This window comes from Staurois parvus, unplaced genomic scaffold, assembly GCF_062004578.1.
Source record: "Staurois parvus isolate SC_StPar_1 unplaced genomic scaffold, SC_StPar_1.0 ptg000137l, whole genome shotgun sequence".
Taxonomy (NCBI): Eukaryota; Metazoa; Chordata; class Amphibia; order Anura; family Ranidae; genus Staurois; species Staurois parvus.
In genome coordinates this window covers 3,237,185-3,264,493 of record NW_028317933.1, presented here as the reverse complement: position 1 = coordinate 3,264,493, position 27,309 = coordinate 3,237,185, and the positions used below count along the sequence as shown (strand labels likewise).

At 40.7% G+C, this 27,309-nt stretch overlaps 1 protein-coding gene across 1 annotated transcript in view; it reads right to left on the bottom strand.

The window, feature by feature from the left end:
• CHD6 (chromodomain helicase DNA binding protein 6) overlaps positions 1–27,309 on the bottom strand; it is a 192,410-nt gene that overhangs the window by 32,010 nt on the left and 133,091 nt on the right. Inside the window, exons 23-31 of the mRNA XM_089673251.1 lie at positions 22,425–22,584; positions 22,144–22,233; positions 16,077–16,180; positions 13,822–13,948; positions 13,069–13,123; positions 11,973–12,027; positions 11,609–11,822; positions 7,088–7,296; positions 5,213–6,670 (exon numbers count right to left, since the gene is read on the bottom strand). Of these exons, the coding sequence (XP_089529377.1) occupies positions 5,213–6,670; positions 7,088–7,296; positions 11,609–11,822; positions 11,973–12,027; positions 13,069–13,123; positions 13,822–13,948; positions 16,077–16,180; positions 22,144–22,233; positions 22,425–22,584 (2,472 nt within the window). The remainder of the gene's footprint in view (positions 1–5,212; positions 6,671–7,087; positions 7,297–11,608; positions 11,823–11,972; positions 12,028–13,068; positions 13,124–13,821; positions 13,949–16,076; positions 16,181–22,143; positions 22,234–22,424; positions 22,585–27,309) is intronic.

The following is a 27,309-nucleotide window of genomic DNA, read 5'->3' as shown; positions in this document are numbered from 1 at the left end:
GGGCAAACTAGGTCTGGTGCTTGTGGAAACCCAAGGGAACCCAATTGAGCTGCGAAACACTGGTATATAAAACCAAAAGGAAATATGTAACCACACAGAGCTGTTTTTTCTTACTTTGTGTGCACTCACACACTATAAAGCTGCCTTCACACTGATCCGTTTTTGCTTTAAAAAAAAAAAAGGAGGAAGAAAAATGCATGACCATTAGATCCTTTGGAACACTTCACACTGGTGCGGTTAAAAAAAAAAAAAAAAACACACAACAGCAACCAAAACTGAACCTCCCTATTTAAGGGATTGGTAAAACGCATCAAAAATGCACCAGCGGTTGTTTTTTCGGTATGTTTGAGTCACTATTTTTTTTTCACAGGTGCTAAATGCACTGCAAAAGCAGCAAAAACATATTTGCATTTTTACTGCTTTTTTGCAAGTGAGCAGTGTGAAAGTAACCCAAGAACAACAAGTCATGTGTATAGTAATTAAAGTGAACCTAGCATCAGATCCCATCATTTGTTTCCTCCCCAGAAGGATGCAGTCACCTTTGCTCAGACTCATTCAAGATCAGCATCTACTTCCTGGCATGAGATGCAGATTCCAAGATGACACAATCATGTAAATCCTGGTGCCTGTGCAGTTCTTGGCTGTGTCCATCCTGGCTGATGAAGGGGGGGGGGGAATCCCCTCTTGCACAGTTGTGAGTGGGACTTTTTAAAATGGGATCACTTTTTATCCCACTGAAAATGGCCACCAGGACAAACGGGTTGACTCTCCCGAGCAGGGATGCGGACAAAAATATAAACCTGAAAGGTTCTCACTCTATCCAAAAAATCTGTTTTGATGTTGTTATACATACTTCAACTCAACCTTTACCCTATACCGGGTGTCGGCAACCCGCGGCTCCGGAGCCGCATGCGGCTCTTTTTCACCTTTCCTGCGGCTCCGGAGCACACTGCCCACCAGGTGACAGGCAATAGGGTCGGCAAGCCGCGGCTCTTTTAATGCAGCTCTTCTGTGTGCCGGGCGCCCGCTGGCAAACATTGGCTGTCAGGATGTAGGCAGGGCAGCGTGACGAACTCCTCTTCTCTCACAGTCCGCCCTGAAGACCAGAACGGCGCGGGAACACAGCGAGAGGAACGCGCGGAGCAAAGGTAAGTGAATTGACACAATATGGGGGATGAATTACTATATGGGGGATGAATTACTATATGGGGGATGAATTACTATGGGGGATGAATTACTATAGGGGGGATGAATTACTATACTGGGGATGAATTACTATACTGGGGATGAATTACTATACGGGGGATGAATTACTATGGGGGATGAATTACTATATGGGGGATGAATTACTATATGGGGGGTGAATTACTATATGGGGGATGAATTACTATAGGGGGGATGAATTATTATATGGGGGATGAATTACTATAGGGGGATGAATTACTATATGGGGGATGAATTACTATGGGGGATGAATTACTATATGGGGGATGAATTACTATAGGGGGGATGAATTACTATAGGGGGGATGAATTACTATAGGGGGGATGAATTACTATATGGGGGATGAATTACTATATGGGGGATGTATTTTCAGTTTTAAAAATGTTTCTCTCAAAATAAATTTCAATCGTGGTTTTGGCGAGATTTGGCTCAGTTGAAAAAAAAGGTTGCCCACCACTGACCTAAGGCTATGATTGTGATTATGACGATACACTGTGGCCCTGATTAACCCTTTGCTTACTGGGCCCTTAAACCCCCTTCATGACCAGAGCGCTTTTTGCAATATATGCAGTGTCGGATTTGTTTTAAATGTTGCAATGGTTTTGCGGCTCCCAGTCTTTTTTTCCCTCTCGGAAACGGGTCCAAGTGGCTCTTTATGTCTTAAAGGTTGCAGACCCCTGCCCTATACCCAGCAGAATGGATTCTAACCTGCAGGTTCTGCCTTCCATATCCAAGCTCCGCCATAATTCTTGGCGTCTTCTGGTGCGTACGCAAAAGAGAAGAAAAAAAAAAAAAGTCCCAGTGTCAAAGTGCAATGCAGAGCAAGTGCACAATGTGAATTCATGCACGTGCTACAAACCGCTTCCTCAAGATGAGTTTCCATGCCATTCAATTGTACGATCACAATGATGTAGATAGAGCAAGCAATGATGGGACACAGGTGATACATTTAACTGTACCCCTTCTTATTATAGGTCATGAACGTGCTGAAAGCAGAAATATTATAAAGCAGGTGTGCCAAAGCAAATATGTGCTATGCCCACGCACAAGAGGGAAAATAGGTTCACTTCCTGAATGAACACATTGAGCAATCGGTACTGATCGCTCTCTCCTGTGTTCATTCAACTCTGATGTAAAATGTAAAACTGTATTAAAAAAAGAAAAAAGGAAGACAGGCCTTGTTCACACAAGGCATACTTCACTGTATGTCCATGCGCATCCACGTGCAAGCAGACCCACTGATGTCAATTGGGACACAGCTGCTACTCCCAATCTGACACTTGTGTGGGTGCATGTCCCTGAACTAACACGGTCTTCGTTCAGGGCTGTGCACCACCACATGCACAGATGACTGATTGGGAGCAGCGGCTGTGTCCCAACTGACCTGAATGGGATGGGATGCATGGAACCCCTGCGCATCCCTGTGTGGGACAACATGGCCCTCACACAGGCATACACTTTACTATGGCCCATGCGAACAAGGCCTTAGTAGGAATATAGCAGGATTTTTTTTAAGTTATGTTGTGTTTATGTGTGCGAATGATTTTAGTGTATTTTTTTTTTTTTTTAACTGTAATTAGATAAACATTTGCACAACTATTGAGGGACCTAAAAAAATTCCCTATAGTCTATTTTTATATTCTACGGGTCATGTGCTTTCAGAAAATGTATGGTTTCGGGTGATCTTTAAAAAACTGTGAAAGCAGTAAGTTTCAAACGATAACCTCCAGATTTTCAGAGTAAGCTGCATATTTAGTTTTGAACTTGTTCAATTTTTACCATTTCGCAAAAAGGTGCAATTTACAAATATTTGTTATTTATTAACTCAATACAGTTTTTACTTTTATATTTAGCAGGAATTTTTAAAGTTTTGCTTTGTGTCTGCTAATGATTTTAGTGAAAATTTTATTTTGATAAACATTTGCATAAATATCAAAAGGGCCTATAGAATCAGTAGCACCTTCTTTTCATTCTATTGGTCCTTTACTTTCAGAAAATGTATAGTATGTGATTATTAAATTTTGAAACCTGAAAGTGAAAAATAAAAAAAAATATGGAAAAAATTGCAAAAATGGTCAGGTTACCCAAGTTTAAAAACGGAACGCAGAAACTGGCAGCAACAGGGTTAAAGTATGATTTAAGCAAGCAGGGTAGATAAAATTCAATGATTTTTAAAAAAAAAAAATCAAAAAAAAAAATCTGATTTTTTTTTTTATTTAAATCGGATTTTTTTTTAAATAAAATGCTTTTTGAGGAAAATATATTACCATCCAAGGTTATTCCATCATGAAATAAAGATTCGTTTTTTAATTATGTAGAATAAGGCTGTATATGTTTAATTTTTTGGGGAAATAAATTCCATGAATCCATTCACAATGTCATGCTCTTCCAGAGGTTTTTGTAAGATTATTGGGCAGTTTCTCTGCCTACAAGATATTATCACAGATGTTTGGTTTACTTTTGCAGTTCTCAAAACTGAATTTGACTCAGCGGAGATCACATGCCTCTTCTTCACAGCAAAAATGTTATAACATGAATAGAGTTAAGAAAAAGACCTTCATCCTAACTTCTACAAACCTATGAATACAGAATCAACCCCTTCACTGCTAAGTTTCAAGAAGTTCAGTGAATAGAATAGAAACAATATTTTTCTGATTGTTTGGAGTGGAATAGATCTGCACAAGAAGAAAGTGAAACCAAGTGTGAGGAGGAAGGGGCTGACAGTCTAAGTTTCTTAAAATATATATTTTGTTTAGCCAAATTAGTTACCAAACATGGATGTTTAAGCAAATCACATATGCTGGAATGTTATTGTTTCAGTTGAATAAATCTATTTAAATTGTTATTATTAAGGTAATGATTATTTTTCTCCTTCCTAAGTACAACAGAAAAGTTGTCCAAATATGAATGATTAACCTATTAAACTGGGCATGAAAAAACTAATATGAAAAGTTGTTATTCTAAAAATCTTCATCTACTTGCATATTAAAGTTAAACCAGCAAGAATTAGTCTTTATGTAGAAAACTAGGATTTAAACCAAGCCTTACTGACTAGTGATTTAAATCGTGATTTAAATCAGTTTGATTTAAATCAAATCCACCCTGTAAGCAAGTATTTGGAATTTTGCAGCGCAGAGCAGGGAATGCCCAGAGAAGGATCAGATGATCTTATTTATCTGAAAGAGGAAAGGTCTGTGCTACTTATGGCATCCGTTGATTTTTGTATAACATTATTTGTGCCTACATTACATTTTCAGTAATATTTCTTCCACATTCGTACATTATTTAAAAAATTTCCTGCACTCATTTTCATGTTTAGGTTTACAGCACTGGACCAAACAAATCATATTTTTCAAAACACACTTTTAAACTGAACCCCAGGAAAACCACTAATTTTGCAGATAAAGTAGAGAGCTGTTTTACCTGCCAAAGGATTTGTATTTCTGTCCTGAGATTTACACGGCTCTGCCACACAGCACACCCTTGTCATGTAGGGCAAAGGATCTGATTTTTCGCTGCTGCAGCAAAGTAACGCTCACATGTCTTGTCCCCTCCCAAGACTGTGACTAGACAGTGAAAGGAAAAGCAGCAAACTAATCAGCTCATCTCTCTGCTCTCTCAACCAATCACCATGGCACCACGGCTACTTGTACTTCTTCCCCCTCTTTCCTAGTCCTAGCTTTGGCGCACATGGGATGGCAAGAGGTTGATAACAGGTCAAACTTAGGAACTCAAATTAAAAAAAATAAAAATAATGGTGTATTAATAGATACAGAGCTGTACAAATCGTATTTCTGCCTTAAGTGTCACAATATGTTCATATGCTTTGATACAAAGTTAAGCATACTACAGAGCACACGACTAAGCCCGCAACATAAAACACATAAAACACTTCCACAAAAATACAAATGGGATATGGTATGAAAGCATGTCAGCATTCATAACACACCATATTGTGAAAGAAAGTAAGCCTTTGCCGATTGCTTACCTTTACAAGTGCATTCCTCCTCCACATTCTCCTTCTTAACTTCACAGTCTTCCATTTTCAAATTTCCATCAGAAGCAGATGTGGATCCCTCAGCCAGTTTTTCATCTGAGACTTTAGTTCTCAACTCCCCAGTGTTTTGCTTTAGGAGGCCAGAAAGCATTTGACCAGTTTTGTGTCCCAAATCCAAAGAGTCTTTGCTTTCCAAGGAATGAACAATACAATCCTGGTCTAGCTCTAAGATTTCATTCTGAACACTCAAGTCCTTTACTTTTTGCTCTTCAGAATGTTCTTCCAAAGGAAGATCCTTCATGTCATCTAGCTCCTTCTGCCATTTTACAATGGGGTCATCTTTAATTTCTTGCAGCTCAGCTCCCCAGTCCTCTTTTTCTTCGACTGGAAGATGGCTGCAGTTTGGACTGTCGGGACTGTCTCTTAATATGCTACAATCTTTGTCCTCATTGAGACTGGGGCTCAGAGTTGAATGTTCATATGTTTTGTCCAAAAACTCCAGATCCAGGCCTAGGGACTGCTCAGCAGTTTGACCGAGATCAGTAAAAAAATGGTTATCATTTAATGTCTTTGCGCCCCTCTGTCCAATACTTTGCTGTTCATCCACCTCTACTGACAAGCTGATATGGTTTTCGCTACTGTTAAAAGGTTTGCCCAGGGTTCCATCTTGGCCTTCTAAAGGATCTTCCTGTTCACTGGTTCCCAGAAAACAGTCTCTAGACACAGGCTCTTCATTTTGTGATAGGTTGTCCACCTTGGTCTTATTGAGCGAGTAGTCATTTGGCTCAGACTTTTCCTCTAAGCCTAGGAAACTTTCCTGAGCAAGGGATCTCTGTTCACTAGTGCTGGCTTGAAGAAGAGAGCTGTTGCAAGATTTCTTGTCATACATCATGCACATGAGCGAATCAGGTAAAGAACACTCATCATGATTGTTGGTTATCATCTCGCCAACTCGGGAGGAGAAATTGCCACCATTTTTAGGACTGCAGTCAGGCCTTGAGATGGGCTCTTCAACAGCTTCAATTTTAATCTCATTTTCTGTCTCCAGCTTTGTAGAATCAAATGTCCTCTCCAAGAGGCAAGTAGCAGGTTCATATATCTTGGAGCCCATCTGGTAATGACAACACATATTTTCGCTGCTGTTTCTCTTATGCTGAGAGTAATTTCTATAGGCATCCAAAAAAGACAGCTGGGAATCATTCATGATGTAGTAATCCGTACGGCTTAGCCCATGCTTGGCCGTGCCTATTAGAAGATCTCTATCGTGTTTGCCACATTCCCACCACACAGGGAGGTAAAGGCTAGGCCTACATAGTTTTAGCCGCTCATTAAGCTGTGGGTGCCTCAGAACCTGTTCTCGAACTTTGCGAAGAAGTTCTATGCGATATAAAGTTCTTGCTGCACGTTCTTCTGTTATTGGGTCTAGGTAAATGGAGGGATCCGCAGAGCCTGCAGAAATGAACACACAACACATTATTATTTATTAATAATTATTAGTAACACTTTTAAGAAAGCATGTTGTAAAGAACATTATTTCTGAATGCCAAGTACAGATCATACAGTCCCAGGTTTTTTCTTCTTGGTCACGCATATTTGGGGGCACTAAATCTGCAGAAACACATGGTTACTTTACCATATTCCCTGCATGGGACTCCCACTGTTTGTGTTTCTAATACAAATAACAATCCAGAGTAAAAAGATCTATGAAGCTTGTGCTCCACTCAACCACCAGTATCTATCTGAAATCAACGTTAGTATGGGATTGAACAGTGTTATTCTACTATTGACATGTTATTTACGCTTACTCATACTGCTTGATGGCCAGAGCTAAAATGACCTCAAAATTATATACTGGATTTCTCTTACCATCATCTTTTCTGAGGGGGAGTCGGCACACATTTCTGCACATGGCCACAAAGCTGTGGAAGTATTTTTCTAAGCTCTCATCTGTCTTCTTATCAAGACGGGACAGTGCACGGAACTGCGTCCAATCGAAGCACTTCTTATCGGCATCATAGAGAACTCCAAAAGAGGACACAGTTCGATAGAAGTCAGCCTGCTCTCTTCTGGTCCACCTGGGAAATCAAACAGAAGATGTGTACCTTTAATCTGTGAAGGTCACCTTTTTTTAATCAGACAGTTGGTATTATGGGTTTTTCAATACATAGGTTACATAGCACGTGCATGACACCTTGACAATATACAGGATATCTGATGCCAATTGGCTTCCAGGAGCGGTTTCCAAAATGTGGCATATGCCAATTCTTTAACACTATACCCATTAAAATGAATCCCAAAAAGGATACAATTGCTCCTTGCAATAAATTACTGTTTCCCTTTAATGCTTAGGAACTGCCAGTGGATGGAAAGAGCATATGCTAATAACAAGCACTAAAAAACCCCAGAAATTTCACCCTCTGACTGGAACTGTCTATTCATATTAGTAATGGTTGGCGCTTTGATATAAGCAGTGTGTCAGCTACATCTCAGCTTTCTTGGAGGGCAGGCAAGCATTGAAAAAGATGGGGGGAGAGTCTGAGACCCCTGGATTGTGATATTTCTCTGAAGAAGTTTTGATCACAGACTAAGGCTCCGTGCACACTGGTCTTACAAAAAAATGCCAGTTCCCTTGGCAGAAAAAAAAAAAACCCAATGATATAGCCTTTTTGTACCAGTTTAGGTGAGTTTAGCTTTTTTTGTCAGGAAGCTCCTCTCAAAAATGCAAACCAGAAGGGTTTTTTTTCTACCTCCAATCGCCCTAATGTGCATGAACACATAGGATAACAGTGAGCTGCTTCTATGGGCAAAACACAAAACTCCTGTAGAAGCAGCTATTTTTAAGCCAGTGTGCATGGAGCCTTAGATTTATGAAAACACTCTACACAACAATGATCAGAATGATTCCTGTATCCCCTTAGTGGACTGCCCCACAACCCCTCACTCCGATCCTCACCTACCCTCTCTCTTCCCCCTCTTAGCGCCCTAGCAGCCCTTCTTCTCTCGTCTCCTCTTTCATGCTGCAACAGGTGTAGGTAGGTGTGCGTGTGATGGTTTGACACAAAGTGATATTAAAGGCTTGTTTTTTCCTAATCATTTATATAACAAGTGGCATTAAAAAGTATATCTAGTTACCCATCTAATCAATAAAATATTTTATATGAAAAATAACATGCAGCGCTAATTGTCTTTCATCAGACACAGACTGTCAGCGTTTATCAACAATTTATCTATGAAGCATTGAATTAATGAACTACTCTCATATATATAATCTTATATACTTTATTTATTGCATTCTCATGTATTCAGGTATATTATTTTCATCTTAGCGCTGCATGTTATTTTTCATATATATATATTTTTATTTTTTTTTTTTACACAGAATGTTTTGAGGTATTACCTTTTCATGCTAGCTGCTCTTCAAATATAGATCTAGTGCTCGTTTCCCGTACTATTAAAATATTTTATAGTTGGTGTATTCTATCTAAAAAAAAGTGTTTGTTAGATTATGGATAGTTACAACCTGGCAGTTTTTATATGCCCCAGGGAGGAACAACCAAACTCCCAGGCGGCCTGAACATAAATTATGACAGGGGGATCTCACACTTGGAGCAAGCATGACATAACAAGCAAGAGGCTTATTCAACCCCACCAAGCTTCGCCTTTAAAAGTAGAAATATAGGCAAAACGTGTTTTTATAATTCTGTACAGTGTAATAGAGAGTTATAACCCCTGCCAGGTTTTTTGCCATCTGTGTCCCATTGGGGAGATTTCCCTTCACTTCCTGTCCCATAGCTGAAACAGAAAATGAGAGGAAATCCTTGCAAATTAAGGGAATTCCTTGGGACCCCCCAAGTCACCAGACCTGGAAGATTTCTCCTCTATTACTTTTCTGGGGACAACCCAAGATTTGGTATTTTCTTGTACTTTCACTTCCAATGATAATGGTAAACAGGACAAATAGGGAGGGTGAATCTCCCTAGTGGGGGGCACAGACAGCAATAACAACCTAATAAGTGTTTTAATGCATCTCCACTCTGTCCAAAAAAAAAAAAAAGTTTTGCCTACGAACAGTTCGGATGGACTGTCTTTAGCATTCAAACTATTTATCTTTTTTTGTCCTATATTTTTTTTTCTGTACAAGGAAGATGAGTACTTGAATCACCTCCACCAGATCATCCCCCGCAGCTATCACCTTTTATATCACCTCCCCCTTCCTTTAGATTGTGAGCTCCACAAGCAGGACCCTCATATTCCTTCTGTACTGAAATGTATTGTAATTGTACCGTCTCCCTTTATATTGTAAAGCCCTGCGCAAACTGTTGGCTCTATATAAATCCTGTATAATAATAAGAAAGCTATGTGCAGTCATAATAATCTGCCCTCTAGAAAAATTACAGTAAATCAATCCTTCCTCACCTTCTTAATACTGCTAAAGCATGCCTTCCATTGAAATGGAAAGACCCACTTCTCCCTTCACTGTCTTTGTGGATTTCAGAAGGTAAGAGAAAGAGGAATTGAGAAGAATGGAAGATCTGGTTTTATCTTCCCAAAATAAACATTACATTTACACCAAACTACTAGAATTAATTTCTTCTTACAGATTAAGATAAATCCCTATTAGTAACCATGTAGCAAGCTTCCCGTTTTTTTCCTTTCCAGATGATCAGAGGAATATCCCAGCCCCAACCCCCAAACTCCCCCCCCCCCCCCCCCCCCCCCGTTTTCCCTTCATATTTCTTCTTCCCCCTTTTCTTTACATATATTCCATTAGGAGACTTTCCTTTCGATTTCTTTTCATTTAAAATAAACCTGATACCTTGTATATGGAATTTTTTTTGACTGATTTAGGCGATAGTTGCGCTTTAAGATTGATGCAACTCGGAAATGCTATACTGGCATTACTTATATGGATCAAGTGATATGGGCTTATTTCTGGCTGCCTATGGATCACGTAAACGAGTTGTATTCTTTGTATATCTCTGTACAGTAACTTTGTATACATCTAGACTTTGCTTATAACTTGCACTGTTCCTTGTTTGCATCTTAAAGTACTTTTTATATACAGGGACCTGAATACTTTCAATAAAAATTTCCAGGAAAAAAAAAAAAAAAGCTGCCCTCTTTGCAGCATTCACATCTATCCAAAGGCTTCAAAGGTGATTAACAACTTTTAGGAGTCATGAATGAGCATAAACATTGCAGGTGGAAAAATCGCCAAGTCCATTGAATTAATATTTATGCAGACTCTCTAGTAAATGTGGCATTATATACCATTTCAGTTTTGCTCTGAAGATTTTACCACTTGCCCTCCAGAGGATTTACCTCCCTTCCTGACCAGGCCATTTTTTGGGATATGGCCCTGTGCTATTTTAACTGACAATTGCGTGGTCATGCAACGCTGCACCCAAATTAAATTTATGCCCTTCTTTTCCCCATGAATAGTGCTTTCTTTTGGTGGTATTTGATTATCTGGATGGGTTTTTTTTTTTTCGCTATAAAGAAAAAAAGACTGACAATTTTGAGGAAAAAAAAAAATAATATTTTTGACTTTTTGCTATTAAACATGTCCAGTAAAATTTAAAAAAAAAAAAAAAAATCAAATTTCATCATAACTTTAGGCCAAAATGTATTCTGCTACATGTCTTCGCAAAAAATATCCCAATACGTGTAAATTAATTGGTTTATGTGAAAGTTACAGCGTTTACAAATGGTGGTATAGATACTGGAATTTTTTTTTTACTAGTAATGGCGGAGATCAGCGACTTATAGCGGGACTGCGGCAGCATTCTGACACTGGGGGGAACGGACTTGGTGTCACTGACATCCCCAGTGACACCAATACAGTGATCAGTGCTAATAAAAAGCACTGACACTGTAGTAATGGCACTGGGGCAATCAAAGGATTAACTGTGTGCTGTTTCACAGTACGCTGTGTCTGTGCTTTCAACTGTAAGCACACTGCTTTGTATGGCTCTGCTGTGCAGAGCCATACAAAGCAGTGTGCTTGAGCTGACAGGGGAGAGAACTGTATTGTTTACATACAGTTCTCTCCCACCGTCTGTAATACTCAGCAATCACTGGCCGGGACTCGCTGATTGACAGCCGAGGCCGCGAATAGCGGAGCAGGTAGGGAGCGTGCGCCCCCAATCCGGAAATGCAAAATCATGTATATATACATGATTTTGCGCACCCTTGCCGCCCTGTAGCAGTATTTCTGCTATAGGGTGGCGGGAAAGCGGTTAACAGTGCTCAAGAGAAGAAAAATCTGTTGCCCATCAGGCTTTACCTTTTGTTTTACAATTTACTTTCATTCTACAATACACAGTAGAAAAAGGACAGCTTCAACATGTGCTAGTCTCCGACGGGTAGAGAAAAACAAAGCCAAACCTTTTTTGCATTTCTTTCATGATAGGGTCCATCTCTACTCTTCTGACCATCTCCTCTTGCAGCCAATAGCTGTGATTGGTGGGAGCCAAAATCTCTGGCCGAGTTAGCTCCTTGCGGTTGCAGCGCTGGTATACAGTTATTAGTCTTCGCAGTCTTGCAGTCAAGGCTGAGGCAACGGGCCACAAGAGTTTGTCTGATTCAGGGCTATCCTGGGCTTCAGACATGATAGGAAACATGAGCAACAGCAGCGTGGCAACAAAAAGCAAGAAACAAATGGTGTGCATCATGTGATAGAACTATTTACCTCTCTACTAGTCAAAAATATAAAGGCAATGACAGCGGTGGTCACTGCTCATATTCTCACCTGTGCTGCTCTCCTCGTCCGCCTGCTCCTCACTGTTCTGCTTGACTGTTGCGTTCTGGCAAAACATACATATAATAGTTAAACATAACATAAGCCATGATTGAAAATAAGGCACTCTCTGTTTAAACTGAAGTCATCAACTGTGCACAGAAAGCTATGTTCAGTCTTACTAGGGATGGATAAATAAAGGGTATAAGGACACTGCTAACCATATGGTCACAGGATTTCTACTGGAGGGTCAGTTGAGAATGCAGATTGGTTTTTCATCCCTTTTAGCAGAAATCGAGTGACCAAGTGTCTAGTACACTTCAAACATGTGAGTAGCATGGGGAGGGGAAGCCTTAAAGGATAAGTTCACCTTTATTAACATGTTATACCCATATTCAGGGTGTGGGGGACAGTGTATTTGTAACATGTTACACCCTGAATATGGGTATATCACGTAATATGTTACAAAAGGTGAACTTATCCTTTCATTTTTTTTTTGTGCGTTATCTGCATTACCCAGTCTCTCTGTCAGCTCAAACCAGTCTAGACATTTTTCTCTGACCTTTAGATGGAAAGCATTTCTATCCACAGAACTAGCACTCACTGGATATTTATCTCAACATTTTGAGTAAACTTTATAGACAAACTGCTATGCATGAAAATTACAGATCGTTAGTTACACAAATACTCAAAATCAGTCTGTTTGGCACCAACAGTCATATCATGGTCAAAATCACAGAGATCACAGTCTTTACCCATTATGGTGTGTGATGTAAACATGAACTGAAGCACCTAATCTAAATCTGCAATATTTATGCACTGTACTGATAAATGCATTAATAAGCAAGTATACAAGCATTCCTAATCGGTGTATGTATGTACTGTGTGTGCGTGAGTGCATGAATACACGTATGAACACACTCACATATATACACTGGCATTGCAAAGCCATCTCAAGTACTGGATATTTGTTATTTAGTTCTTTAAAAATCTTAGAAAAATGACGGAGCTTCATAATTAATCCCAACCCAAGGAATAGTTTGCTGCATGTGACAGTTTAGGTTTACAGCTTTTACTGGGGAACAAGAGACTAGAGGCATCTTCTCACCTCCTGCTGGCCTTCTTGTTTGTCTTCATGATTCTCTTCTTTCTCCGTAGCAGATCTGCACAAAAAAAAATAAATAAATAAATATATAATTTATTTAACTGCATGGATGCATCATTTCACCTCCATATGTGCAAAGATTCAATTTTTAACTTATTAGGAGTCATAAACAGGGCTTGACAAATCCCAAGCATCTGGTCACCATGGCGACTAGAAATTGCATCCTGGCACCTGGGGTTCTGTCAGCCCATTCACTGTTGCAGGGACATGCAGGGGAAGCATTCGGGCAGCTCCCCGTGACGTGGTTGAAAAAAAGATATATATATATATATTTTTAATTGTAAAAAATTAAAGTTAAACCCAAGCACAGAAAATCTCCATCCCCCACCTCCCCAAAAAAAATAATTGAGCCCCCCCCCCCCCCACACATACAAACGTATGAGAACACATTGTGGCGCCTACTCTTGAAAAAGTAGATTGCGATACATGTTACATATCGCTGAACACGCCGGAATGAGAGCAATAATTTTAGCACCAGACCTCCTCCATGACGCTAAACTAATGATCTATAGGGGACTTTAAAAGTGTTGCCTACAGAAAACATAGGGTACTGACGTTTGACTCCTAACTTTTTTTAGCTTGCTTCTAGAGTCAAAACAAATTTGTCAAGGCCTGGTCATAAACATGCAACTCCGAAATTATTTTCTTCTGACCCACATTTTCTTTAAAATTTGTCACATACACTTGGTCACCTACCTTTCTGCCAGGTCATTATTGGCCTCGTTAACTCCATCAGCAGACAAGGAACTCTCATCCGGCTTACCCACTTTCTCCAGGAAGCAGAGGGCTGGATCTGCTCTCATGGCACAGTAACGCTCATATCCTATAGAGGCCAATGCATTTAATATTACATCAGAACTTCAGGCAAGGTTCAGAAAAAAAAAAAAGACGTGCTTTACCTATACATTCAGTCATAAATTATTAAAAGGTACTTTATATTACCATTGATAAAATTGCCTGATGTTTGGGATTATATTATATATTCCATACCCTTTCGAAGAGCAGAAATCAAGCTAGGAGTATGCTATTATGAAGTGACTGCTTATCTGGCTCTATGTCACTGCACAAAATTGCCAACACAACATGTTCTACTTTCTAGGAAGCCCTGCAAGATGAAATGTTCAGGTAGCTTACAAGAATAAAACATAATGAAGACATTAGTGTTGTGTTGATGTGGTGTGGTAATGTCCTTTAACACTCCATTGGGCAGGTGGGTGAAAATGGAGCCTGCAGCAGTAACTAGACTGTGAAGTGTGGCCTAGTGTGTGAATAAAAAGACTGACGAGAACTGCACATCTCTTAGCAAGTAAAGCAGTTTACCTATATATTCACTTATATTTATTACAACTGTGCTTTTTGGCTGCATGCCCAAGCTTCCACTCTTGAAGATTAGTTTACCTTCATCATCAACAACATACCTCTGTTCCTAAGCAGTACACAATATGCAGCTCTTGTGTTCTCAGTGGTATGTTCCAGATACATCTCAGTGTATGTGTTGGGTAAGGGGCACAGCCGCAATGAATAATGACCAATCTGTCACCATAAAGGACACAATGGGGTTGATTTACTAAAATCGGAGAGTACAAAATCTGGTGCAGCTCTTCATAGAAATCAATTAGCTTCCAGGTTTTTTTGTCAAAGCTTAATTGAACAAGCTGAAATTAGAAGCCGATTGGCTACCATGCACAGTTGCCCCAGATTTTGCACTCTCCAGTTTTAGTAAATCAATCTCAATGTTGAAAGCAAATAAAAACAAGCGCTAGATGCCTATTAAAAGACCAAAAAAGAGAGAACAAGGGAAGGAAAGGCTAGCAGCTGGCATAGGAAGTAAACCTCTAGAACTTCAAGTGATAAACACAATATTGATATGCAGCGCTAATTGCCAAAAATTAAACTCAAATATGATGCATAAGATTAAGGTCAAATTCCATCAGTAATCTTAAACTCAATTCGACTCAAATATGATGCATAAGGTTAAGGTTAACACAGCGTGAAGATCATACAGGATAAATGTGACTTCTGTGATGTATCAACAGACGATAAAGCAGAATGTTCGTGACTCTTGTGGTAATTATACTGAGTGTAGATTGGAGATAATGCATGGAGTAATTAAGACCTACTCCTGGTGCTCTGGATATAGGACACTGGAAGGGTGGTCATCATCTTAAATCTCGCCACTAGATGTCATGTATCCCAAACCAAATGGACAAGGTTCCGCAGATATCAGCATCAGCCACCAAAGAGATTATCCAAGTCATCAGACAGCAAATGGGCAGGAATCGATGAGAACCTTCAAAAAGCCCGGGCTCCCATACTAAAAAGAGCCCCAGGCCAGAAGCTTTGATAGTGTAGTAAGGTTTATTGATGAAGAGAGCAAAAAAACACACTTACAGATTAAGTTAGATTACCGCAGGCCGTCCAGCAATGGCCATCTGGGGGGCACCTTGCTGACGCGTTTTGTGTGATATACACACGAAATGTGTCAGAGAGGTGCCCCCCAGATGGTCATTGCTGGACGGCCTGCGGTAATCTAACTTAATCTGTAAGTGTGATTTTGTGTTTTTTTGCTCTCTTCATCAATAAACCTTACTACACTATCAAAGCTTCTGGCCTGGGGCTCTTTTTAGTATGGGAGCCCGGGCTTTTTGAAGGTTCTCATCGATTCCTGCCCATTTGCTGTCTGATGACTTGGATAATCTCTTTGGTGGCTGATGCTGATATCTGCGGAACCTTGTCCATTTGGTTTGGGATACATGACATCTAGTGGCGAGATTTAAGATGACCACCCTTCCAGTGTCCTATATCCAGAGCACCAGGAGTAGGTCTTAATTACTCCATGCATTATCTCCTTATGCATCTGGTTAGTGCAATCTCAATGTTGTTTAACAATGCAAGTTGAGTACAGCAGGGCCAGTCCAGGATTAAGGGATTACAATGGGGGACATACATACCATGCTTATAAACACCAAGCAGTAGTGATTTGTCAGCTTCAGAATCCCACCATTCCACAGGTATTTCTACATAGTCTATATCAGGTAACATTACATCCAGCTCCCTGCAATAGAAATCAGTTGAATATAAATAATTCTATTATCAGCACGAAAAAAAAGGAATCAGCAAAAAAAAAAACATGAATGCATTTTAGATCCAGTAAGAGTTAAAACGTCAGATTTTTTTTTCGCTGCCTGTGTCCCATTGTAGAGATTTCCCTTCACTTCCTGTCCCATTGCCAAACAGGAAGTGAGAGAAAATCCCTGCAAATTAACTGCTTACCGACCACCCACCCGCAATGTAGCGCGGAAGGGCGACAGCTACAGGCAAAGCTCTGGCTGTACCAACACAGGGGGAGCTGCCCACCTGAGCAGGTGCACAGCGCTCTCCCCCCTGCCCCGCGACAGCTATGTCCACCCAGACACAGCGGAATGCAGATCTTGATGAATGGGACAAGGGGGTCATGTGATCACTAATCGATCACATGATCACGCTGTTAGCAAAGCTGTTATGAACAGCTCTGCTTCTCTTCCTGGTGAGCTGTGATTGGCTCAACTCTCACATGGTACATGGGGCCAATCACAGCACCCTCTACCATGTAACAAAAATATTAATAGTGCCGCGCTCCTATTGCTATTTATTGTGATGTAGATTCAATCTACTCTCTTCCAATAATTATATATATTGAAACCTCATCCAAATCTATAAATCACTATACTTAGTGGGTAAAAAAATATAATCTCCAAGCCTCTCCGATGCAACGTCGTGACGTCAGAGCCCCTCCCCTACGCGTTGCGTCACAGGGTCACGTGACTTCATCAGGGGGAAATGATTGGATGTCACGACTTGCCAATGCATCTATATATATTCCTCGGCCGCCATTTTAATATATTATATATATAGATGCATTGGCAAGTCGTGACATCCAATCATTTCCCCCTGATGAAGTCACGTGACCCTGTGACGCAACGCGTAGGGGAGGGGCTCTGACGTCACGACGTTGCATCGGAGGGGCTTGGAGATTTCAGTACGGACGGAGGCAGGCAGAGAGAGAGAAACAGAGGAAGAGGTTTGCTCACTCACTGATAACTGCATTTGTGTACGCTGTCCTGGATCACCAGGGAACCTTATAATGCTGTGAATTAACATTATCAGTAGCAATAAAATTCTGCTACAAAAAAGGATAAGGCACCATGGTCTTTTTTCTTTGTCTGACTTATATTCCCCACACTGGAGAAAGGAGGATATGAGAAGGAGGTGACCCCAGGAGGGGAACAAGGAGATCCCTATAGAGCTGGTTTAAATACTCACCTATGAACAGCAGCCTAAGGAGAGAGAGGAGAGTACAGGAGTATCCATAATATATCTACACTTACCTCGTGGAAACACCCTAAACAGCAGTATTATTCCATCAATCCTGGAAGGATTTAAAGCTTATTTGCCTGAATTTATTTGGGCAAATACTAAGGTGAGCGCATAGGGAGATCACAAGGCACCTGAGGAAAAAGGGAATAAGGAATTCACCTGCACATTGCACTTACTTTAAAAGACTTTTTATTTATTCATGTATTATTAAGCTTGCACTTGCACATTAATATCAATATATGTTTCTGCACAATATTGATGGATTGATGAGTGGCACTAAGTATTCATACACTTTTTAATGTTAATTTATTTGATTGATATCAGCTTAATTTGTTAAGGTTTTTTATATAACCATTTTTTGATTCACCTGTCACAGTGACTATATAATATTTTTTTACCCACTAAGTATAGTGATTTATAGATTTGGATGAGGTTTCAATATATATAATTATTGGAAGAGAGTAGATTGAATCTACATCACAATAAATAGCAATAGGAGCGCGGCACTATTAATATTTTTGTTACTATATGAACACTAATTAGTGAGTTTGTGTGAGTGCCAGCGCACCTAGCGCATGACACTAGTATTTAGTAATCACCTATCATTCACTGAAAACCTTATTTATAATAGCTCACAAGTATTTATCATTTATAGAACCCTCTACCATGTGATCAGCTCTAGCCAATCACTATAATTTTGAACTGTGATGAACTTAACCCATTCATGACAATTCAAAGGAAGCTCTGCATTGCAGGAGCAATAATCTTTAGGCAACAGAAAATTCCTCTTCAGATACAAAAGGTCCCTGAGGAAGAATCTCCCAAAGGAGTGAGTGAGAAATGGGATGCTGCATCAGAACCAGAGCCTGCTGCCCAAGGCATGAGTTAGTGAAAGGAAGAATATCCAACATTAATGCGAGAGTCAAGTCCCCCAAGCCCCAGGTCCCTGTTCTCCTTGACTCAGATTGCCATACTTGCTGCGCCTGCTAAGGGAATGATACTCACAGGGGGATGGGAGGCCTTCCAATGTCCCACCACCATATACACTCACCGGCCTCTTTATTAGGTAAACCTGTTCAATTGCTTGGTAACACAAGTTGCTAATCAGCCAATCACATGGCAGAAACTCAATGCATTTAGGCATCTAGACGTGGTGAAGAAGTTCAAACTGAGCATCAGAATGGTGAAGAAAGGGGATTTAAGTGACTTTGAACATGGCATGATTGTTGGTGCCAGACGGGCTGATCTGAGTATTTAAAAAATCTACTGGGATTTTCTCGCACAACCATCTTTACGGTTTACAGAAAATGGTCCGAAAAACAGAAAATATCCAGCGAGCGGCAGTTGTGTGGAGAAAATGCTTTGTTGATGTCAGAGGAGAATGAGCAGACTGGTTCAAAATGATAGAAAGGCAACAGTAACTCAAATAACCACTCATTACAACCAAGGTATGTAGAATACCATCTCTGAATGCACACTGGGTGCTGTCGGAACTGTTCTGTTCTTGCAAAGAAAAACATCCAAGCCCGGATACATTTTGCAAAAACATCTCAAGTCTCCCAAATGCATGTGGGAAAATGTATTATGGTCTGATGAAACCAAGGTTGAACTTTTTGGCCATAATTCCAAAAGATATGTTTGGTGCAAAAACAGCACTGCACATCACCAAAAGAACACCATACCCACAGTGAAGCATGGTGGTGACAGCATCATGCTTTGGGGCTATTTTTCTTCAGCTGGAACTGGGGCCTTAGTCTAGGTAGAGGGAATTATGAACAGTTCCAAATATCAGTCAGTATTGGCACAAAACCTTCAGACTTCTGCTAGAAAGCTGAACATGAAGAGGAAATTAATCTTTCAGCATGACAACAACCCAAAGCATTCATCCAAATCAACAAAGGAATGGCTTCACCAGAAGATTTAAGTTTTGGAATGGCCCAGCCAGAGCCCAGACCTGAATCCGATGGAAAATCTGTGGGGTGAGCTGAAGAGGGCTGTGCACAGGAGATGCCCTCGCAATCTGACAAATTTGGAGTGTTTTTGCAAAAAAGATTGGGCAAATACTGCCAAGTTAAGATGTGCCGTGCTGATAGACTCATACCCAAAAAGACAGTGCTGGAATCAAATCAAAAGGTGCTTCAACAAAAGTATTCGTTTGTTTAAGGGTGTGCACACTTATGCAACCAAACATTTTTTGTTTTTTATTATTACTTCCCTCCACCTAAAAGATTTCAGTTCGTTTCTCAATTGAGTTGTATAGTTTATAGGTGGAAAAAGTTCTGAAATGATTTATCTTTGTCTCATTTTTCTACATCACAGAAACCTGACATTTTAGCAGGGGTGTGTAGATTTTGTATATCCATGGTAACTCACTTTTCTGCAGGAAATTTGTGCTCGACTTATATCTCCAGATAAACCACTTAGTCTGATAATGGTTATGGTTAGCACCGGAGTTGATTTGAAATAATTTTAACTGCAGTATAAATGATATTTATTTCAATTCTCTGAGGGGAGGATTCTCTTTGGAATGTCCCCAAAGCCAATTTCAATTTAGTTGGGTATATATGACAAAGTAGACAACTTGGTAAACATTTGTTCTTGACCTCAGATAGATTCTAAGCTATTGTCCTCTGTATGGTATTCTAAATCAGTTCATGCCAATGTAAACTTTGAACTTTGAATATCTGGTTGTAGAGAGATTACGTGAACAATTTGCATAGTCTTTGTCATATTCTGCTGAGTTACTCATAGTTTCCTACGCCGCATTTCTAGACAGTTGGTCCCATTTCATTAATATTTGAAAAGATTAGCGAATTTAAATTTGTAACCATTATTTTTGAATAGATAACTGAATTGCCATTTTGATTTAATTATTATTTATCACCAATCATATTTTAATTACCATTTTGCACCAATTTGTATTATGAATAAATATATATATTTTTGCATATTATTGCTTTTTATTTTATCTTCAAATTAGCGCAAATAAAGAACTTGAATTATCAGTTGATTTATGAAAATTAGTCGGCAATCTCCTTAACCACTTGCCTACAGGGCACTTGCGCTGTCATGCAACACTGTACCCATATGAAATTTTTATCATTTTTTTGTGACAGATAGAGCTTTCTTTTGGTGGTATTTAATCACCTCTTGGTTTTTTTATTTTTTCTTAAACAAACCAAAAACCACTGAAAATTTTGGAAAAAAAAAGTTTTTTCTTAGTTTTTGTTTTAAAATTTTGTAAAGTGATTTTTCTCCTTCACTGATGTACGCTAATGAGGCTGTAGTGATGGGCACTGATAAGATGCACTGATGGACACTGATAAGTGGCACTGATGGGCATTGACAGGCATCACTGATGGGCACTGAAAGGCAGCACTGATATAGAGCACTGATATATGGCACTGATGCGCACGGATAGGCGGCACTGATAAGTGGCACCGATGGGTGACACTGAAGGGCAGCTCAGATGAGCACTGATTTGTGGCATTGATGTGCACTGGTATGCACTGATATGTGGCATAGTGGCACTGATGGGCATTGGCACGTGGCACTGTTCAGCTGACACTGATGGATGACAGGTGGCACTTCTGGGGCCACACTGATCATCAGGGCACACTGATCATCAGTGCCCTGATGATCAGTGTACATGTCCCCTCCGCGGAAAGCCGATTACTGGCTCTCCTCTCCTCACGAGCTGTCAGCGTGACAGCTCGAGAGGAGAGAAATGCTGATAACCGGCATTTCCCTGTTTACATGCGATCAGCTGTGATTGGACACAGCTGATCACATGACCGAGCCGATATCTTCGGCTCTTTCCATGATCGGTGATCCCGTGTCCGAGGGACACAGAGCACCGCCGATTGCCGCGCGCTCCCTGAGCCGCGCATGCGCAGTGAGAGTGGCAGGACGTCATATGACATCCTATCAGAACGAGAGAACCACCTTGCGCCTGTCATTGGACTATATGGCGGGCGGGAGGTAGTTAAGTCCAGATCCCTGCCTGTTTTCATAAATTAGACGCTGATTATTTTCTCAGAGCTAAAGTTGTCACAGTGCCTCTCCTGTCAGCTAAGAACAGGAAACGGAGGCTACAATTCGCACAGGCTCACCAAAATTAGAAGACTGGAAAAATGTTGCCTGATGAGTCTCGAATTCAGCTGCAACATTCAGATGGTAGGGCCTGAATTTGGCGTAAAAACATGGAAGCATGGATCCATCCTTTCTTGTAGCAACAGTTCGTGGATCTGCAACCGACAAATCTGCTGCAACTGTGTGATGCTATCATGTCAATGTGGACCAAACACCTTGTTGAATCTATGCTATAAAGAATTAAGGCAGTTCTGAAGGCAAAAGAGGTCCAACCCGGTACTAGGAAGGTGTACCTAATAAAGTGGCCGATGAGTGGATGTAAATGCTGCATTTTCATTCTAGGACATGTTTATTGAACACCTTCTCCATAGCATAGGGGATAAGAGGGGGAAGTCTGTAATCCTAATAGATAACTGGGAACAATGTAACTGAATAAGTGTACAGTACAAGCAGAGAGTGCAGGAAGTTATATGTTTACACAATATCTGGAAGGATCAACAGGTTTATGTTATGTATGGTTAACATCAATATTCCAATACTAGTTACTTGAGCCCGTGAGACAGACCTTACCTTGAACTTCCACCTTCCAGAGCTTTGGCAGCTGCATCCCCAAGCACTTCTGCCTTCAGGTAGTACAGCATTCGTACCCGAAGAAGGACCCTGATATAAAGTAGAGTGATAAATTAACTGACATTCAATTATCTTTCACTGAAAAATAATTTATGTACAACCTTAAGCGCTACTTTACAGCAGAAGACATTTCCAATTGTAAAATTCAACATGGTACAAAAAGCTAAAAAATATCTGAATCAGGATGGAAATGTCTTCTGTATCTGTCCACATCTACTCACTTGTTACAGTGTTGCTTGAGGTGCTTCTTGTAGCTCTCATCATGCAGGACAATCTCTGGGTTACAGCTTGCCAGCCAGTCAGCATTCTTGATCTCTGGCAATAACATTTGATTCTTCATTTTCTTCCCTTTCCTTCCACGTGGGACGGGGGCTGACAAACCTTCAAACAGCCAACATTATTCATCAAACAGAGCTACGAACATTAAAGAGGCTTTGTCGTTTAGGATTACGTCAGTCTTTTTGGTGACTTGCTAAATCTGCATTCCAAAGTTTCATAACCCTATACCTGATCACCCAGGTCAACCCACAGCAAGACTGCGCCGGCCTACATTTGTAATGCCTGATTTTGCCACTGGCCTGCTCTTTAACCTCCATTTCAAGCTGTGTTCCTTATAATAAGAAAACTGGTAAGGGAACCGATGCCAGGCACTAGCACTCTGACTGCTAGGTGAAAAGGTGGATGTTAATAGGATTGATTGCTAAATAAGTACAACCAAAGCTCGTTCTGCACTCCTGTGATCAGCCAACAGCTGGCTAAAGTCCACGATCGGCTGACGTCACAGAAGGCTGGGAAAAGATCCTGACTTTAAAGTCGGGATCAACCCAGATCCCTGGACCGGCAGCTGGCTCAGCCTCTCAGCAATCTGCTGAGAGCCTGACCAGTCGCTCCTACCCCTTCCATAACCTGGCGCTCCAGTGAGTGACTAACAGTCACCGCTCTTTGCTCAGAGCAGTAAGGAGAACTGAGTGAGCAGCGGTGTCTGATCACTCAGTTCTCAGCCTTCGAGCCAGCAGGGGACAGATGCAGCATCCACTTAAGTATAATTAACCACTTACCTGCCACCCTATAGTAGAACTACTGCTACAGGGTGGCAGAAATCATGTACATATATGTGATATGCATTTCTGGGTAGGGAGTGCACGCTGCCCTACCCGCGCCACCATTGGCGACTAGACATGTCAATCACAGGGTCCCGGACAGAGGTTCCCCTCCAGCACCTGGCGTTCGCCGTGCACAGCTGACAGGGGAGAGACCTGTGTTGTAAGTAACACAGGTCTCTCTCCTGCCAGCAAGGACATGCGGTTTTGTATTTCTCTGCACAGCACAGCAGAGAGAAATACAAAACAGAATGTCTCCAAGGTAAAACAACACACACACCCACACACAGCACACAATTAACCCTTTGATCGCCCAAACGTTAACCCCTTCCTGCCCAGTGTCATTAGTACAGTGTCAGTGCTTTATATTAGCACTGATCACTGCATTAGTGTCACTGGGGATGTCAGTGGCAGTTAGTCAGTTCCCACCCAGTGTCAGAATGCCTGCCGCAGTCCCGCTGTAAGTCGCTGATCACCGCCATTATTAGTATAAAATTAAAATTCCAATATATATACCGCCATTTGTAGACACTATAACTTTCGCATAAACCAATTAATTTACACGTATTGGGATTTTTTTTTATTATTAGCATAGACATGGAGCAGAATACATTTTGGCCTAAATTTATGCCGAAAGTTGATTTTTTTTATTGAACATGTTTAATAGCAAAAAGTCAAAAATATTGTTTTTTTTTTTCAAAATTTTAGGTCTTTGTTTTTGTTTATAGCGCAAAAAATAAAAACCACTGAGGTGATCAAATACCACCAAAAGAAAACTATTTGTGGGGAAGAAAAAGAAAAAAAAAAAAAAAAGGACAGCATTGCATGACTACTCAATTTTCAGTTAAAGTAACAAGTAACGCAGCGCCTTATTAAAAAAAAAAATGGCCTGGTAGGGAAAGGGGGTAAATCCTCTGGAGGGCAAGTGGTTAAAAAAAAAAATCCAAAACTTCTCTTTTAAATTGATATTAAACACATTTATTTCTATATTGGATGCTCGGAATAGGACTTGCCCTGTCATATTTTTTCTTCTGTCACTCACTGTTGGTGCCAATTTCCATTGTAAGGGTGGTTCCTTAGCTTGCAGGGTCCTATGCAGCCCCACTGGAGCCACCCTTACGTGCATGCTCCTAGGTTAATGTTATGACTCTGCCTGCACCAATAGGTACAGACAGTCCAAGACCAATATGCATGCTTCTTGCAGATGGCTGAAAATGGATTGGAATGGCCACACATGTGCAGTGGCGCTATGATTTACGGGACATGTATTCACGAGGATGGGGGATCAGATTACTGAGAATTCATGAAGTTCAGGGAAATGGGGAGGGGAAGAGGGATGTAAAAGGCTAAGCATGTAACAACACTAAAAAGGTAACTGGTTCTGGAAATCTATTGAAATACTATTTTAAACGTGTTGTGCTGAATGTGTAACTACACATACATTTATGCATAAAACATAGCCAGTAATACTACCATTTTAAGATGATGCAAGAATGCATTCTGAAAATATTCACTATATTTAAAAGATTATAATTTTATTGGAATTTTGTAAGGTATACAAAAGCTCAAATACACAATTCAGTCCCCAACATGCACGATAGCAGAACTAAAGGCTGCTAAAAAGTGGCTGTAAATCCTCACATATACCCACTGAAGTAATTGGCCTCAGGTGATAAACAGAGGTGAAACAAATCATCCTACTTACGTCGTACCTGTTTATCAGAAGCCATCTCTCTTCTATATCTATTCAAAGGGCAGAATTTATACAGCTTGTCTGAACTTCCAGAAAACCGGGGGCGGGAAGCTGAAGCTACACTCTGCAGAGCTCAGTGAGAGCTTACTGGAAAAAAGGCACACGACCCTCTTCACACAGCATACAGGGACAGAGCTAAGGCTGTTGTGTGCTGGAGATCCCTTCCCTGTTCTATCAGGTTGAAGTCAGGACTCTGTCAGGCCAGTCAGGTTCCTCCACCCCAAACTTGCTCATCCATGACTTTATGGACCTAGCTTTGTGCACTGGTGTGCAGTCATGTTGGAACAGGAAATGGCCATCCCCAAACTCTTCCCACAAAGTTGGGAGCGTGGAATTGTCCATAATGTCTTTGTATGCTGACGCCTTAAGAGTTCCCTTCACTGGAACTAAGGGGCCAAGCCCAACCCCTGAAAAACAACCCCACACCATAATCCCTCCTCCACCAAACTTTACACTTGGCACAATGCAGTCAGGCAAGTACTATTCTCCTGGCAACCGGCAAACCCAGACACGCCTATCAGATTGCCATGGAGAAGCGTGATTCGTCACTCCAGAGAACACGTCTCCACTGCATCCAGTGGTGGCGTGCTTTACACCACTGTATCCGATGCTTTGCATTGCACTTGGTGATGTAAGGGTTGGATGCAGCTGCTCGGCCATGGAAACCCATTCCATGAAGCTCTCTATGCACTGTTATTGTGCTAATCTGAAGGCCACATGAAGTTTGGAGGTCTTTAGCTATTGACTCTGCAGACAGTTGTCGACTTCTGAGAACTGTGCACTTCAGCATGTGCTGACCCCGCTCTGTCATTTCTTGTGGCCTACCACTTGGTGGCTGAGTTGCTGTTGTTCCCAATTGCTTCCACCTTGTTATAATACCACTATGATGGAGAGAAGAGTTATTCTTGGGGACTGTTGCAAAGCCACTTCTGGTGTGACCACTATATTTAAGGCAGTATTAAACTCAAAAGCAAACATTTATTATATTGCAGCTTGCCAATTCACAGATGTGATAGCTGTATTTTTTTCCTTATTAGGCTTTCGTCTAATTTCATCTGCTGATCCACCCAGTAAGTCTGCTGTTTTTCAACAGAAAAACTATATTGCAGTTACAGGGATGAGAGAGACCATTTACCACTGACAGGGGGTTCTTAAAATGATCAATTTTTTTTTAAAGAAGTTTACCTTTATTAACAAAAGGCAGTATCCGATACAGACAATATGTAAGGTTGGGTTACCATAGCTCCAAATCCCAGGAGTCGGTAACTGTAACTTCCCAACGGGGAGAAAGGTACTGCCCCAGACCATTTTTACTACATAAAGTGGCAAAATATAGCAAACAGTGAGAAAGAAGCAAAGAGGAAATGTAGGGATGAAGGATAATAGAAGATAAAAAATTAGGACAAAAACAAAAAGGGGGGGGGAAACAGGAATATTGGTTCAATCTGAAGGAGGGACGACAACGCCTTCTTATGCAGTAGGACTCAACTGAAAAGAGCTTTACCCTCTTCAGAATAAACAGACATATTCCACAGGCCCCACGTTTTGAAATAAATGTCTCGTTTGTGTTAAGAAGTTAGGACTAAGTCCTCCATCTGATTCAAATCCTCCACTTTCATGAGCCATAGTCTAATGGGCAGAGATTGTGTACTTTTCCATGTAAGAGGAATACAAGACTTATCAGCCTTATCCAGGTGTCGGAGAATGGACTTTTTGTATACTTTGGCAGGTATGGTGGAGGCAGGGAGAAAGAAAAAAGCCGGGTCATCCGGCACCATATAAATAGGTACATTTTACGAGGGTGCTGTGACGTGGCTCTGTGGCTTGTACCCACTGCTTCAGGATGGATCATCATACCTATAGTGGTGGTGTGATATCTGCACACTCAGGGAGCACTATCAGGTTCTTGAAAGGGGGAGTCCCAGAGGACGAGGACCACCTGTATTAATCCTTTTAGCATCCTGTCTGACGACCCACCATCCCTTAGAGGGAAGACCTTATAGTTGCTGACCCTTTCCTATCTGATGACATCTAGATTAATAACATAAGGTGCATTTCTCATGCGCGTCCGGTGAGTGCGCATTACCTTCACCACTATTGCACTGACTCTAGGTCCAGAGTTACCAGAGCACAAGAGTCACCTATATCTTATTTACTGATTTTATATTGGAACTTTTTATCATTTATCTAGATGGGATATTTATTGATTTTATTGATTTATTGATTTTATTGATCTACTTGTTTATTAGTTAT